This window comes from Canis aureus, chromosome 26 (genome assembly GCF_053574225.1).
Source record: "Canis aureus isolate CA01 chromosome 26, VMU_Caureus_v.1.0, whole genome shotgun sequence".
NCBI lineage: Eukaryota > Metazoa > Chordata > Mammalia > Carnivora > Canidae > Canis > Canis aureus.
Window position 1 is genome coordinate 39,699,327 of NC_135636.1, and position 14,820 is coordinate 39,714,146.

The 14,820-nt window shown below is 46.2% G+C and overlaps 1 protein-coding gene across 3 annotated transcripts in view; it reads left to right on the forward strand.

Moving 5' to 3' along the window:
• The window catches only part of EYA2 (EYA transcriptional coactivator and phosphatase 2), a 261,463-nt gene that overhangs the window by 147,180 nt on the left and 99,463 nt on the right, over positions 1–14,820 (forward strand). For all 3 annotated transcript variants that reach the window (XM_077873457.1, XM_077873456.1, XM_077873458.1), the window contains one exon: positions 14,119–14,186. In XM_077873457.1, the coding sequence (XP_077729583.1) occupies positions 14,119–14,186 (68 nt within the window). The remainder of the gene's footprint in view (positions 1–14,118; positions 14,187–14,820) is intronic.

The following is a 14,820-nucleotide window of genomic DNA, read 5'->3' on the forward strand; positions in this document are numbered from 1 at the left end:
GCCCTGTTCACGGAAGTTGGTGATGGTATTTAGCTGGATGAGAGGGGAGGAGCACCAAGGGTGATGATTCAGTCATCCATCAGTTCTTTCAGCAGAGATTTTTCTGCACATCTGGTCAGTGAAATATGGGTGTATTATCTCTTCGGGGAGGAGGGCAGCTGTGTAAATGCCGGGTGCTTGGCCTTGTGGCCAAGTGGCAGCAGCACCTCCCGCCCCTTTACAGCATCTGGCAAAGTCTTCTCGTTTGGGTCTGCTTAGTTGAAATGCATACCCCTAAAGCAATCTTTATGGTCAAGGGAATGTGACGCACTGATCAGTCCAGGTTGCATCACATGCTCCATCACCTCTGAATTTCCACCAGGGCCCTATAAAGTATGCCTAATAACCTTGCTGCCTTCCCTGGGCACCAGATGGGTGAAAATCTCTCTCTGACATGTGTAACTTGTGTCAGAAGCCCTGATCTGTATGGGCTACCACTCCCGACCACCCCTCCAGAGGAGATCGTTGGCCGTGAGAATAGTGCACTCGGTCTTGGGATCCACTGTGACCCTCTGATCTGTTTCTGCCACACTGAGCGAAGTCATCCAGTTAGTTGATCCTTTCCCATGTTGTATCAAGTCATGTCACTCCTCTGCAGAAGACTCTCCATGTGAGGCTTCCCACCACAAGTCAGAAATAAATGCCAGTGCCTCACTGTGACCTCCCCGCAACCAAGCCCCGCGTAGACCTCTCTGACCTCATCATGCGTACTGTACCCCCATCTCTCCATTCCTCAGGGCCTTTGCATTTTGTTGTTGCCCCCAACGTGAAACGCTCGTTCCCCAGATCTTCACGTGGCAGGCTCCTTCCCAACCATGTAGCCTCTACTTGATCGCCACCTCCTCTAAGAAGCCCTCCACCTCTATCAATCCTCTGCATTACTGCCACAAACAAATAGCGATGTTTAGTCTGGAGCACGCTCACGGTTGCCACGTGCCTTTTCTCAGCTGGCACTGCGTGGCGGCTCTTTTCCAGCCCAGCACATATGGATGGATCCACAGGTGGTAACGTCTCCTTGGCAGCACTGTGGCCCTTCTTGGCCTTCTCCCCATCTCTGCCCCGACATCATTCCTACTCGTGTGGCAGAGATGCAGTGACAGGGCCGCCTATCTGAAATGGCATTCTCAGGAATGTGGATTGTTTTATTGCCAGTTAAATATGCTTTATGCTACCTGTGAATGAGGCCATTGTGACATTTAGCAACTGATTTGATTAAACACAGATGTGGGCTGGACTCCATGTGCCGCCAAGATGCAGGAGGACAGGCTCGGGGTGCATAGTTGGATTTTTTCAAGATGGCAAAATAGACTAGATGACTCCGTGCCAGCAAAATGAATATGGATGCCTCCCTCCCTGGCATTTGGACCCTGTGTCCGTGTTGGTCTTAGAGCTGAAAGCTCAATCTGGATCCCCCAGATCTTTTGTTTTCATCTGGAATCTTCTGCTTGGCCCTATTCAAATTGTTGTGTGTGTATGTGTGTGTTTTTAACCTTCTCCGGATGTTTTTATTCCCCCAAATATTTTTTTAAAAAATTGGCGGATCACTGGAATACTAGCTCACATTGTTGACCTCTTCAGTGGTGATTATTAACACACAAAGAATAATAATCCCAGCTTCCATTTACTGAACATACTCTGTGTGGGCTCTGCCTTTGATATGCCGTATGCTCATAATAAACCACCTAATAAACTATGCTTAGTTCCATTTTGCAGATGGGGAACCTGAGGCTTAGAACTTTTCAACTACTGTCCATAGTCACCAGGGCAAATAAACAATATGCATGGATTCTCTGTTGTCCTCTCCCCCCGCCCCTCCCACCCCCAGGCACTAAGATCCAAGAAGATAGGACCTAGCTCTTTCTCAGAAGAAAGATCTTAGCACACACTGGGCAGTCAGCAAATATTTACTGAGCAAATGAGCGAACACCTGAATGAACACAATAGGTAAAGGGCAGGGCCAGAGCTCGCCAGGTCGAGCCAGGGCTTTGCCTTCACCACCCTGTATTCTGGGCAAAGAAAAAAAGCAGAGACATCACCCTGTGGAGATCCGTGATTTGTCCCTTTCTGGAACCTGGGCCATGGGTGTTGAATGGGTGGGACTCACTCCCCTCTATCTACCTGTGGCTTTTCCATTTTACACGTTTCCCGCAGACAAACTTTTTGTATCACCCCCCATTATACATCCAGGTCTTTTCGCTTCCTGTCCTGGGTGTGTTTTCGGCAATTTTATTTGAACACTGGCCTCAGTAAGACTTAATCGAGATGAACGAGTACTTATTCTTGAGGTCACTGTGGACCTGGAACAGTTGGTCCCTTTGCTGTAGAGAGAGAAATCGTAGGATGGACTCCAAAGCAAGTAACACAGACAAGTAGCTGCTTTTCACTAGGATTATCCGTGCAGCCTCCTTTGGGCCACTGGGGGTGGCCTGTCAAGCCTGTGGTGACAGGGAAACCAGGTTGGCGGGCCAACTGAGGCAGGCAGTGACCTGTGCCGTGTCCCACAGCTGCTGGGAAGGCAGGGCCACACACTGGCTGGGCGCCGGGGTTTCGGGGTCAGGCCGACCTGGGCTTGAACTCCGCTCCGCCGTTTCCTACTAGGACCAACTTCCTAGGGTTGTGGTCTAGATGAAGCAAGATACTGCTTGTACAATGACTAGCCCGGGGGAAGGAAGTGGCCAGTAAGTGGCACCCATTATTATTTTATTATCATTTGTCCAAGGGCTAATGCCAGTAACTGAGAGGTTTCCAAGGGCTTGGGTTCAGTTAAAGCTGAGTTGAGCCCAAGAAAAGGAGGAGTGGTTTTCATGGTGACTGTCACCATTCCTTGGAAGGAGAGGGGATCCAGAAGGACGTGCAGAGTCACCGGTAAGCAGAGAAATGTGAATTAAATGTGAATTAAAGACTAGTCTGGATATCACATCAGTCCTATTAGGATAGCAATACTTAGCAAGTAGGGTTATGCCAGCTGTTGGTGGGGATGCAGGGATAGGGACCATGGGCACTGGCCATGGGAACATGCACCTGCCACCAGGAGCTCTCACCCAGCCCTCAGGGAGACCAGGTCTTAGGACTTTGGGACCAGCCACCCCACTCCTGGGGATGCATCCCAAGGAGACTCACACACAGGCGCTACACGGGGACAGTCCAAGGGTATTTGTGCCTGCAGTGCTGTGGCCGGTGGAGATGGAGGTGCCCTGGGTACCGTCCCCAGGGAGGAGCAGGAGATACCAAGGATGTGCAGCAGGAAAGGCTGACCAGTCGCCAGGGCAGCAGGTGAAAGGTGCCTCCAGCCATGTGAACAGAACCCAAGAACTCAATGTCAGATGAAAAAAAAAAAAAAAAAAAAAACAGGGAAACCACACGAAATATAATGAAACAGAAAAAACAGGATGTACCCACACAAGCAATATAGACGGGTCTTAAGAACGTACTGATGAGGGGGCGCGGAGAAAAGAAAACAAGAAATCATGGGAAATGTAACACAGAATTCACAAAAATTATGTACCTGCCCACAGAGCCTGGTGCACTTTTGCAGGAACACATAGAAACAATAGGATATACGTCAGACACGCTAGAGTTATTGCCCACAAAGTGACAGGGAATGAAAGGAAACAAATTTTTTAAAAAGAGAGGTCTTGGGTGCGCTAGTGTGGAAAAGGAGTCATGAACTTGAATTCACTCAACACTTAGCACCCAGCATTTTGCAGGACAACAAAAGGGGATGGGGCTGACGTCGGTGACTGTCCACACAGGCTCCCTGACATTGGTGGAGGCACAGTTCCAGGGACATAAACCATGTCTGGCATAGAAGGTATAAATCTCGATCTGCAAGCACAAGGGGGTAAAGAGTGGATCTGACTTTTTTCCAGCCTTTCACCTGATTTCTACTTTGAGCTACCGTTCCCCTGGGCCGGCGAGAAAGTTTCATTGTAGTCTTTCAAGGCTTTCCCCAAATTCTCCAGAATTTTGGCCACGGTTCTGGCATCTCACCCCATGCCGGTGTGTTACAGTGTCAGGGGCTCATCATCCTCCCTTCACTGAGACGCAGGCTGCTGCTGACTTGTCCACCCTCTTGGGCCGTGAGGCTCCTTCCAGTTGGGGGCTCTTCATCGCGGTGTCTTTGCCACTCTGCGGGCACAAGAATGTTTCATTGTTCTGTTTTCCGAGACCAGAGGTCACAGACTGGAAACCCACAGGCCACATCCCCTGCAAATATGTTTTTGTTTGGTGTTTTGTTTTGTTTGGGCCCCAAGTAATTTATATTTGTTGCCTACATATAAACATTGAGACATTTCATATGTGAACCTAGATTTTTCACTTCTTTTGAAAGATCAGAAGCCCTGGCTACATTAGGCTCACACTCCTAGGTGACAGAGGTCGGCTGGAGCTGAGCAGCATTGTATCAGTCAGGAATGCTTTGGGCTGTGAGTAACAAAAAAGCCAACTTGTATTGGCTTAAATCATAATGACGTTTATTGTGTATTTAGCAAGAAGTCTGACCCAAAGATTGGTTTGGCAGCTCATTTTATATCTTCAAGGACCAGGTTCTGTTTATCCTTCCGCTCCTTCAGGCTCAGCCTGTGGGCCTTATGCTTTCATGTTCATAGCCTCATGTCCCAGGATGGCTGCTGTAACTCCAGGCATCACATCCTTACATAATCCAGGGAAGCAGATGACAGGGGGACAAAAGGAAGGTCTTTCCCAGAAGCCCCTTGGCCAGAAATAGATCACGTAGCCATCCCAGAACTGCAAGGGGAGCTGGGAAAGCAAGGAAAGAAGCTGGCAAGGAGACATGAACTGGGAATGCTTGTGTGTGTTGTGGGGGGAGGGGAGGGCCAACAGTGTGTGCCACAAACTGCTGCCCCTTTAGATAAAACTGTGCATTCCAGGGGCGCCTGGCTGGCTCAGTCAGTGGAACATGAGTTTGGACCCCATCTCAGGTATAGAGACTACTTAAAAATAAAATCTTTAAAAACAAAAAGGTGTGTGTTCCAGTTGGCCACAATCCCCAACCACCCCCTACTGTTTCCCAACACTGATGCTGTGTGTCAGTTGCCATTTACCACATGGCTGCAGCAGCTCCTTCCCTCACCTCCCTCTCCTGTTGGACCTGGAAGGTTCTGAGAGCTGCCTATCTCAGACTCAGCCCACACAGCCCCTTCCTATGGAGAGGGAGCGTGCTGCTTTCTCAGCACCTGTGTGTGGGTACAGAGAATCCCTCTGCCCCGAGACTCCCTGCTCATTCTCCTTTTCTTTCCCTGCCCACCTCCTTGCCTTCCCTCTTGCCCTACCCCATTTCTCTAGCCAGAAGAATTGCCCATCCCAAGAGAATCTTTCTTCCTATGTATTTGTTAAGCCAGTTTGCCTACATCAATCTAATTCCCAGTTGGCCCAGGAACTGGGGCCAGTCCACAAACTCACTGGCCTCTGTACTGAGAGCAAGAGAGAGAAACTTTCCACCAGCAGTTCAAGACTAAATTCTACCCCAGCGGCCAGGCACACAATCCCTGGCTCATCTCAGCACAGGATGCAGACCCGTTGGGGAGTTGTGTTACCACGCGGTGAATTGCATGTGGCGTGAGTTGCATGCTGGTTGTGCAACCATATCTATGTTAAAAACTCATCCTCCGCTGACATTTCGAGAAGCATTAGCCTGCACCTCAAATCCCAGACTCCAGGGCTTAAACTTTAGAACACAAGAGCTGGGATAACAGATTCCTGTTATTTCTTCTGCCCACCTGTGCATCCCAGCTCAGAACCCAGGACCCTGATGTGCCTGGGAGGAGAAGCCTCAATTGCCCTGACGTGCTTGCCTTCCTCCCCGGATCCCAGGATGGCTTCCCACCTCTCACTTGAGATATGGCAAGTGGAGGAAGGAACACTGAAGTCGGATCATCCCCCTCGGAGCACCGTGGGAGAGCTTTCTCTGCAGTGAAATTGAGGAGAAGTGTCCAGAAGGCACACGCCTCTCAGGGTTTTCCCTAGTATCTCTCCATTAAACATCTCTGTATCAATAGGATTCACAGTTGTCTAATTTGCTGTGTAAAAAAAAAAAAAATCTGCTGGCACATCTGGCGCTGGGTTGGCCGGGAGTTCTCCAGAATCCGGGCAGGCACCGCCACTTTGATGCAGGTCCCCACTTCGTGGGGCAGATGGGAAGGCTCAGCATCCTGTGCCAGTATCAGTGCAGCCAACATGCTCGCTTCCCAGTTTCCGTGGGGTGCGTCCCCCCGGGGGCCCAGGGCCTCCTGACAACAGTAATAAAGGAAGATGGATCTTTGCACACTGACGGAGTCTGAAAGATCCCAAATGCCACCCATACGGTAAGCGGCCCCTGCACAGGAGAGCTGCTTTGTGACCTCAGAAAGTGGCACATGTGGCCTGGGGAAGCCAGGCCCAGCTTGTCTTGCCCTCCAATTCAGAAGAGCCTTCTGCAGGGAACCTCGCAGCCTGGTTAGATGAAGCCAGGATACGTGCAACGAAGGGAAAGAAAAAGATGAGAAGAGAACGTGAGGTTGGTGCCGGAGAGATCAGGACAGGCTTGGGTCCCTGAACCCGGGGTGGGCACAAGGAATCCCAGAGACGCAGGTATCACCTCTTCTCTGGGCTCAAGGAGCATCTAGGAGTGTGTCAGAGGGAGGGGTCCTGAACTTTCTGGGCCTCCCCATACCCTTCCTTTACTCTTGCCTGGGAGACCGGCTGTGGCTGGTGCTGGGAGGCAGTAGAAGCAGCAGCTTTGTTTTATTTTTAATGGAGATCAAATTCGCATAATATAATAGTAACCATTTTGCGGCATTTAGTGCATTCACAGTGTTGTGCGACCACCACTCCTGTCCAATTCCAAGATGTTCTTCTCACCCCAAAGGGACCCCAAGTTCTTCACCCATGAAGCTGTCACTCCTAATTCATCCCTGCCCCCAGCAGCCCTTAGTCTACTTCCGTCTCTGTGGATTGGCCTATTTGGGACCTCTCCTATAAATGGAAATCAGGTAGTATGTGATCTTTGATGTCTAGCTCTTTTCACTAACAGTGTTTCCGACGCTCATCCACATGGAGCATGCATCAAGACTCCATTCCTTTTTACAGCTGAATAATGTTCCATCATATGGATTGGCCACATTCTTTTAGCCATTTATTAGCTGATAGACATTCGGCATGGTCTGCCTTTTGGCTATTGTGAATAGTGCTGCTAGGAACATTTGTGTACAGGTTTTTGTTTGAACATCTGTTTTCAAGTCTTTGGGGTATGTCCCCAGACGGGGAATTGCTGGGTCATATCGTAATTTTGTGTGTCCCTTTGTGAGGCATCAGCAAATCCTCTTCCACGGGGCTGTGTATCTTACGCTCCTACCCGCCATGTGCCAGGTTTCCAGTTTTTCCACATCCTCACCAACACTTGTTATTTTCCATTTTGTGAGGACTTTTTTAAGATTTTATTTATTTATTAGAGACAGAGAGAGAGAGACAGACAGACAGACAGAGAGAGAGAGGCAGAGGGAGAAGCAGGCTCCATGCAGGGAGCCTGACATGGGACTCGATCCGGGGTATCCAGAATCTTCAGCCCTGGGCTGAAGGTGGCGCTAAACCGCTAAGCCACGGGGGCTGCCTAGGTTTTGGTTTTTTATGCCCAACCCAGTCAGCCATAGCTCAGACACCATTGGACAAGCCATGGAACTTTCGTAACACCACGTTTCTGTAAACCACATGACTCTAACTACCTCGGGGAGTGGGGGGGTCAGCAGCATTGAACAAGTCGCTGTATGTAATATCATGCAATGCCAAGGATATATTTGCTTGGCACCAAGGCCCCCCTCCAGGTGCTGTACCACCTAGGACTTTATGTGTTCACTGTGGTGAAGGACCAGGGGGTTTTCCTTCATTTAGTGTAAAATACAATAAAAACGAATCTCTAAACTTACATTCTGTTTGTGGGCAATATCACCCAAAGGGAGCAAAAAATGATCCTCAGAGTGGGGACAAAAACATCTCACTCTTTTTTATTAAGCACAAATATACATGAATACCTAAACAGATATGCAATTGCCTATAATATTAGAATTTGATAGAAGTAATAAGTAGAGGAAAAATATCAAAAAGGATGAGGCAATCATGAAAAGAAAAACATTGAGAAACAATGCTACTTTTTAAAAGACACACAGATTACAAGTCCTGATTTTCTAGTCTCGGATTCAGCAGACAGGAGACATTCCCATACGCCATCTCTCAATTTCTATACTCACCTTATCAAGAACAGTCTGTGGGCAGGTTCTAGTCCACAAAACACAGTTCAGGAGTGCTGTGCTAATGCATCACTGCATTTTGATCTGGAATTATCTTTTTTTAAATATTTATTTATTTATTTATTTATTTATTTATTCATGATAAATACAGAGAGAGAGAGAGAGGCAGAGACACAGGCAGGGGAGAAGCAGGCTCCATGCTGGGAGCCCGATGCGGGACTCGATCCCAGGACTCCAGGATTGCGCCCTGGGCCAAAGGCAGGCGCCAAGCCGCTGAGCCACCCAGGGATCCCCTGATCTGAAATTATCTTAACCTTCCAAGGATCTATCTACTAGATTGTGTTCTATCTTCTCCCTGAATTAATCATCAATCCTTTACTCCCCTCCATATCCACAACAGCACCTGACATGGTCATACATTTCGCTAGGAAATGTACGGTTGAATCAATGGATGAATAGTCACTTGAACATTGTTTTGCTGATATGGTGGTTCTGGTCTGCAAATGTGGCAGAGGTGCAAGCTCCTTTTATCTTGATGCTCAGCCGTGGGATCCAATGTGACCCAATTTTGCAGGGAAAGGGCATAATCAGGAAATTGCACACTTTAATTTATTACCCTCCCCTTGTCTAGAACTCCTCACACAGCCACACCATCCACAAGGGAAGCTGGGAAAGGTAGTATTTATTCTAATAAGGCATGTGCCCAGCCTAAGAGCAGAGATTCTGTTGACACAAGACAATAGGGGTGCATGGATATTGGGGGACCCCTAGCAGGACCTGTTTTCCTCATCTCACCCTTGCCTTCCCCCACCCTCCCGTGGGCACTCCACCAGCCAGATGGAGGCAAGAACTCGGTGTTTAACATTCCAGCTCACGGTGGTCCATTTGGAAAGCCCTCCAGAGACCACATATTGTGGCACAAGATTTCTGGGGCCACACTCCCCCATTCTCTGGGGGTCCTCTAAGGCATGGGATGGATTTCTCCCTGCAGGGGCTCTGGGACTGCCCTCGGCACACTGCAGTTTGTTCAGCTGTCCATTCTTCAGATGCCCCTGGGTCACAAAACAAAAACAAACAAGAGGCTGTTTGGGAGAAAGAATACCTAGAGAAGAGACTGTGGCCTATTTGTTTTCAAACCTGCCCTAAGTTGTCATTCAGAAGGTTGACACAAAAGAAAAGAGAAATCAGAACAGAAAACACTGCAGGCAGGAGTCTTCCTAGGGCAGGTGTGTTCCTAAACTTTAGCGGGTAGAGTCACCATGGTAACCATGACCCAAAAAAATTATTTGCAATGGAGAGGCTAGCCTGGACCTTCTGTGGACCTGTCTGGACAGGCCATTGAGGACAGAATGGGATCTCAGTGTGCCACATGATTATGGACAAATTCCATGGTTTCTGGTCCTTGGACAAGACTCCATGTAAGGGAGAGAACAAGAGAGGACGCCCAGGTGTGGCCATGTTCCTGGTTCTTCTCTTCACCTGGCTGGCTCTAACTCATTCTTCAGAGATTACTTTAGGTTTCACTTCTTCCAGGAAGCCTTCCTTGGCCCCCACCTCTCCCCAGCGGGCATTACAGAACCCTTCCCAGTGCCCAGCACATATCCTTCTTACCCCTGGATATGGGTATAGTTTATTCTGTAGATTTGACTCTGGAGCCATTTAAATAGTTTATATAATTATAAAACACATTTGAAAAAATTCCTAAAATTTGATAGCAAACTTTTATAAACCTAACAGCATATTGAGTTGATTGGCATTACTATACAGAGAGACTTTATTTACCCATATTTTTACTTTTTTCTTTTTTTTTCTTCTTTTCTGATGTTCCGGGAGTCTTCTTTAAACTCTCTGTTTCAAGAACTTCCTGTCCCCATCTTTTCAGAGTTTGCTGTGACAGATTTTCTTAGTTTTCCTTCATTTGAGAGTGTCTTCATTTTCCCTTCATTCCTGAAGGATATTTTCTCTGGATGTAGGATTCTGGGTTGAAAAATGTCGTGCCTCTTCCTTGTGGCCAACAGAAATCAACAAGCTTATTCTAAAGTTGAAATGTAAATACCAAGTTTATACATAGAAGCCAAAACAATCTTGAAAAAGAAGAACAAAATTGGAGAACTCATGCTACCTGATTTCAGAACTTACAATAAAGCTGCAGTAATCAGGTCAGGATGGAAATGGTATATAGATATATTCCAGATATATCAGTGGAACAGAGTCCAGAAAGAAGATTTCACATTAATCATCAATTAATTTCTGGCAAAGGTACCAAGTAATTCAGTGAGGCAAAGGATAAACTTTCTATAGTGGTGCTGGAACAACTAGATATTCATATGCAAAAGATTCATCTAGACCCTTACCTCACACCATACACGCAAAATTAACTTACATTTGATCCTAGAGCTAAAACTATGAAATTTCTGGATGAAAACATAGGAAATAATCTGACCTTGGGTGAAGCAGTAAAAGCAAGATCCGTAAGGAGGATTTTGATTTTTTTAAAAAAGGTTCTGCTCTTCAAAAGACACCATTAAGAAAATGAAAAGATAAGCTATAGACTTGGAGGTAATATTTGCATATTGGTATCAGATAAAGGACTTGTGTCCGGAATATATAAGGAACTCTTACAACTAAGTTTTAAGAAGACATACCTAACTTTCTTGTTTAATGGGCTAAAGACTTGAATAGGTCTTTTTCTAAAAAGATACATAAATGGCTGATAAGCACATGAAAAGATTCCCAACATGATTAGTCATTGGACAAATGCCTAAAACCACAAGGAAATAGTACTACTCTACACCTACTAGAGTGGCTATGATCAAAAAGACTGAAATTACCAAGTGCTAAAGAAATCAGAAGTCTCACACTGTTAGTAGGTATGTGAAATGACACAGCCACTTTGGAAGACCCTTTGACCATCTCTTTAAAAAGTAAAACATACTCAAAAACAAAAACAAAAAAAGTAAAACATACTCTTGTCACACTATTCCACAGTCCTACTCCTTGGGATCTGCCCGTGGGGAATGAAAACATATATCCACACAAGGACTAGTATGCAAATGTTTACTGCATACAACTATATGCAACTCTTTATCTGGAATAGTCCCAACTGGATGTGGTGCATTCACACCGCTCAGAAACGTCTAGAAAAGGCAAAACTCTAGAATCAGCAGTAGATCTGTGGCTACCTGATGCTGGAGATGGGGGTTGATGGCAGAGGGGCGTAAGGGAATTTTGGGGATGATGGAAATGTTCTAAAACTGCATTGTGGTAACAGGTGCACAGTTGTATCAATTACTTTAAAACTCATCCAGCTGCCCCAGAGAGGAATTTTATAGTATATAAGCTATATCCCCCCAGAAAAGCAGTTTGAAAAAGCATCAGCAATAGCAGCATAGAGGGGTATGGAAAACTCAAGTCAGACTGTCTAGGGCCAGCCCCAACAGCTGTCACCCACTCTCTGTGCTGCCTTGGGCACGTCACTTAAATTTTCTGTGCCTCACTTTGTCCAGGAAAAGCTCAGAATAGCACCCGACACACGCAAGTTCACCATTGTCATTCCTGTAGCCACCCTCTTCCCCTTCTGGGCTCCTGCCTCACTGGACTTTCCTCTCTTTCTCTTACCTGCCAAGCGAATCTCTGTGTTAGGATTTGTTGCACCCAGTGTTCGTGAACACTCGTCCCCCAGGCTGTGTCCAACGCTGGCATGTCTTGGCTCCAGTGTCCTCTCAGAAAGGCCTTGCCTGACCACCTTGTATTTTTTTTTAAGATTTTATTTATTTATTTATTCATTCATGAGAGATCCAGAGAGAGGCAGAGACACAGGCAGAGAGAAGCAGGCTCCATGCAGGGAGCCCAATGTGGGACTCGATCCGGGGACTCTAGGATCACGCCCTGGGCCAAAGGCAGGCACTCAACTGCTGAGCCACCCAGGTGTCCCGACCACCTTGTTTTAAATGACACCCCATTCACCACTTACTTATTCATTCACTAAATAGCGTTTTCTAGTAGTAATAGAAGTATCATTTTTATTGCCATTTTATAGATGGAGCAACTGATGTTCAGGAACAAAAGTCCTTTTGTGCATTTATTCAGCTTACTACCATTTGGTTTATTTATTTACCACCGTGCACCCCTTAGAATAGCTACTGTCAAAAAAAGAAAGGAAGAGAGAGAGAAAGAAAAAGGAGAAAAGGAAGAGAGAGAAAGAGGAAGAAAAGAAGGAAGGAAGGAAGAGTGAGTGAGTGGGTTGATGAGCATGTGGAGAATTTGGAACCCTGTGCTGTGTTCAAGGGAATGTAAAATGATGGAACCACTATGGACGACAGTATGGTAGTTCCTCAAAAAATTAAAAAGCAAATTTTCATATGATCTAGTAATTCTGCTTCTGGGTGTAAACCTAAAAAAAATTGAAATCAGGATCTGAAAGAGGCATTGTGGAGTTTTGGGGATTTTTATAATTGTTCTTTTTTAATCTGCATTCAATTAATTAACATATTATGGATTATTGGTTTCAGAGGTAGAGGCCTGTGATTCATCAATATTATCTAACACCCAGTGCTCATTACATTCCATGCCCTCCTTAATGTCCATCACCCAGTTACCCCATCCCCCCCTCCTCCCCTCCAGGAACCCTCAGTGTGTTTTCTATGGTAAAGAGTCCCTTATGGTCTGTCTCCCTCTCTGATTTCGTCTTCTTCTATTTTCCCTCTCTTCCCCTACTATCCTCTGTTTTGTTTCTTAAATTCCACATATGAGTGAAATCATATGATAATTATCTTTCTCTGATTGACTTATTTCACTTAGTTCCATCGATGTCATTACAAATGGCAAGATTTCATTTTTTGATGGCTGAGTAATATATATATATATATCGCTGCCATAAACATTGGGGTGCAGGTGCTCCTTGGGATCACTACATTTGTATCTTTGGGGTAAATACCCAGTAGCGCACTTGCTGGGTCATAGGGTAGCTCTATTATCAACTTTTTGAGGCACCTTCATACTGTTTTCCAGAGTGGCTGCACCAGCTTGCATTCCCAGTAACAGTGTTCGAGGCTTCTCCCTAAAGAGGCATTTGTACCCACATGTTCATAGCATTATTCACGGCAGCCAAAAAATGGAAGCAATCCAAGTGCCCACCAACAGAAGAATTATAAACAAAATATGGTATACAGTACAATGGAATGTCACTCAGCTTTAAAAAGGAAGGAAATTCCGGCACGTGCCACAACATGGACGAACCTTGGAGACATGATGCTAAATAAAATAAGCTAGTCCCAAAAGTCAGATGCTACATGATTCCAGTTATTCAAGGATCCTAGAGTAGTAGGATCATAAAGACAGGAGAAGGGTGGGTGCTGGGGGTGGAGGAAGGGGAGGAATGGGGAGGTATCATTTAATGGGGACACGACCTTAGTTTTTCAAGATGAAAAAAACTCTGGGCATGGACGGCGGTGAAGGTTGCAGAACAATGTGAATATACCAAATGCCACTATACTGTACACTTAGAAATAGTTAAAATGGTAAAGTTTTATGTCATGTACATTTACCACAATGTTTTAAATAAATATTTTTTAAACATGATCATTGAGAACCAGAACCTGTATTGTATGCACTGTCTCATTTATTGCTCAGCACAATCCTTTGATGAAGGAGTTACTTATTTCATTCATCAATTGACAGAACTGAGGCTCAGAGAGATTTGGCAGCTTGCCAGGGTCTCAGGTTGCCTCCTGTTCCAGCCTTTCAGTCCTCAGAGCCCACCTGTCTGCCGAATCTTTCTCCTCCTCATCCCTCTCCGACTGTAAGAAACCTCATCTGTACCTGTCCCTCCTTCCTGCAGGCACAGCAGGGATCTACCAAGGAGCAAATGGCCTGACCAACGCAGCCGGATTCGGAAGTGTGCACCAGGTAGGTGTCACTCCCCCATCACCTGTTTTCCCTGTTCTTTCCCTAAATCAGGACACCCTGAGAGCCCACTCCCGCCCACACCCCCCGCAGAAATGCTGTCTCTTATTCCCTGGGTTTAGAGACCATAGGAGTCCGACTGTGCAAAAGGCCATCAGAAAGAAACAGTGTAGAGGCAGAGAAATTGAAATTACTGGCGGGTTTCCAAGGTGACATAGGCGATATCACAGATTATGTCTTGACCTGAGCCCAAGACACCCATTGACTGTTGAATCTAGAATGTATGAATGCAAATGCGTGTGCTCGCTCACCAGCCGTGACCTTCTCAAGCATGAGAATCCATCATCTTCACCTCTGCATTCCAGTGCCGAGGGCCCAGCACACAGCGGGGGCTTTATAAATGCTTGTTAAATGACACCAGGTCAACCCTGTAAAGATGGTTTGATTGTCTTGCTTTCACTTAGAGAGCAAATTAAGAATGAGAGCATGGGAACTCTGTCCTATTTGTGCACCTCTTCTATGAAGTCTAAAATTATTTCAGAACAAAAGGTGAACATGCTTTCAGGCTAACATTAAAACAAAACTACCACAGAGTGGGTGGCGTATTTAACACATTTAAATATGAGGAATTCACTGT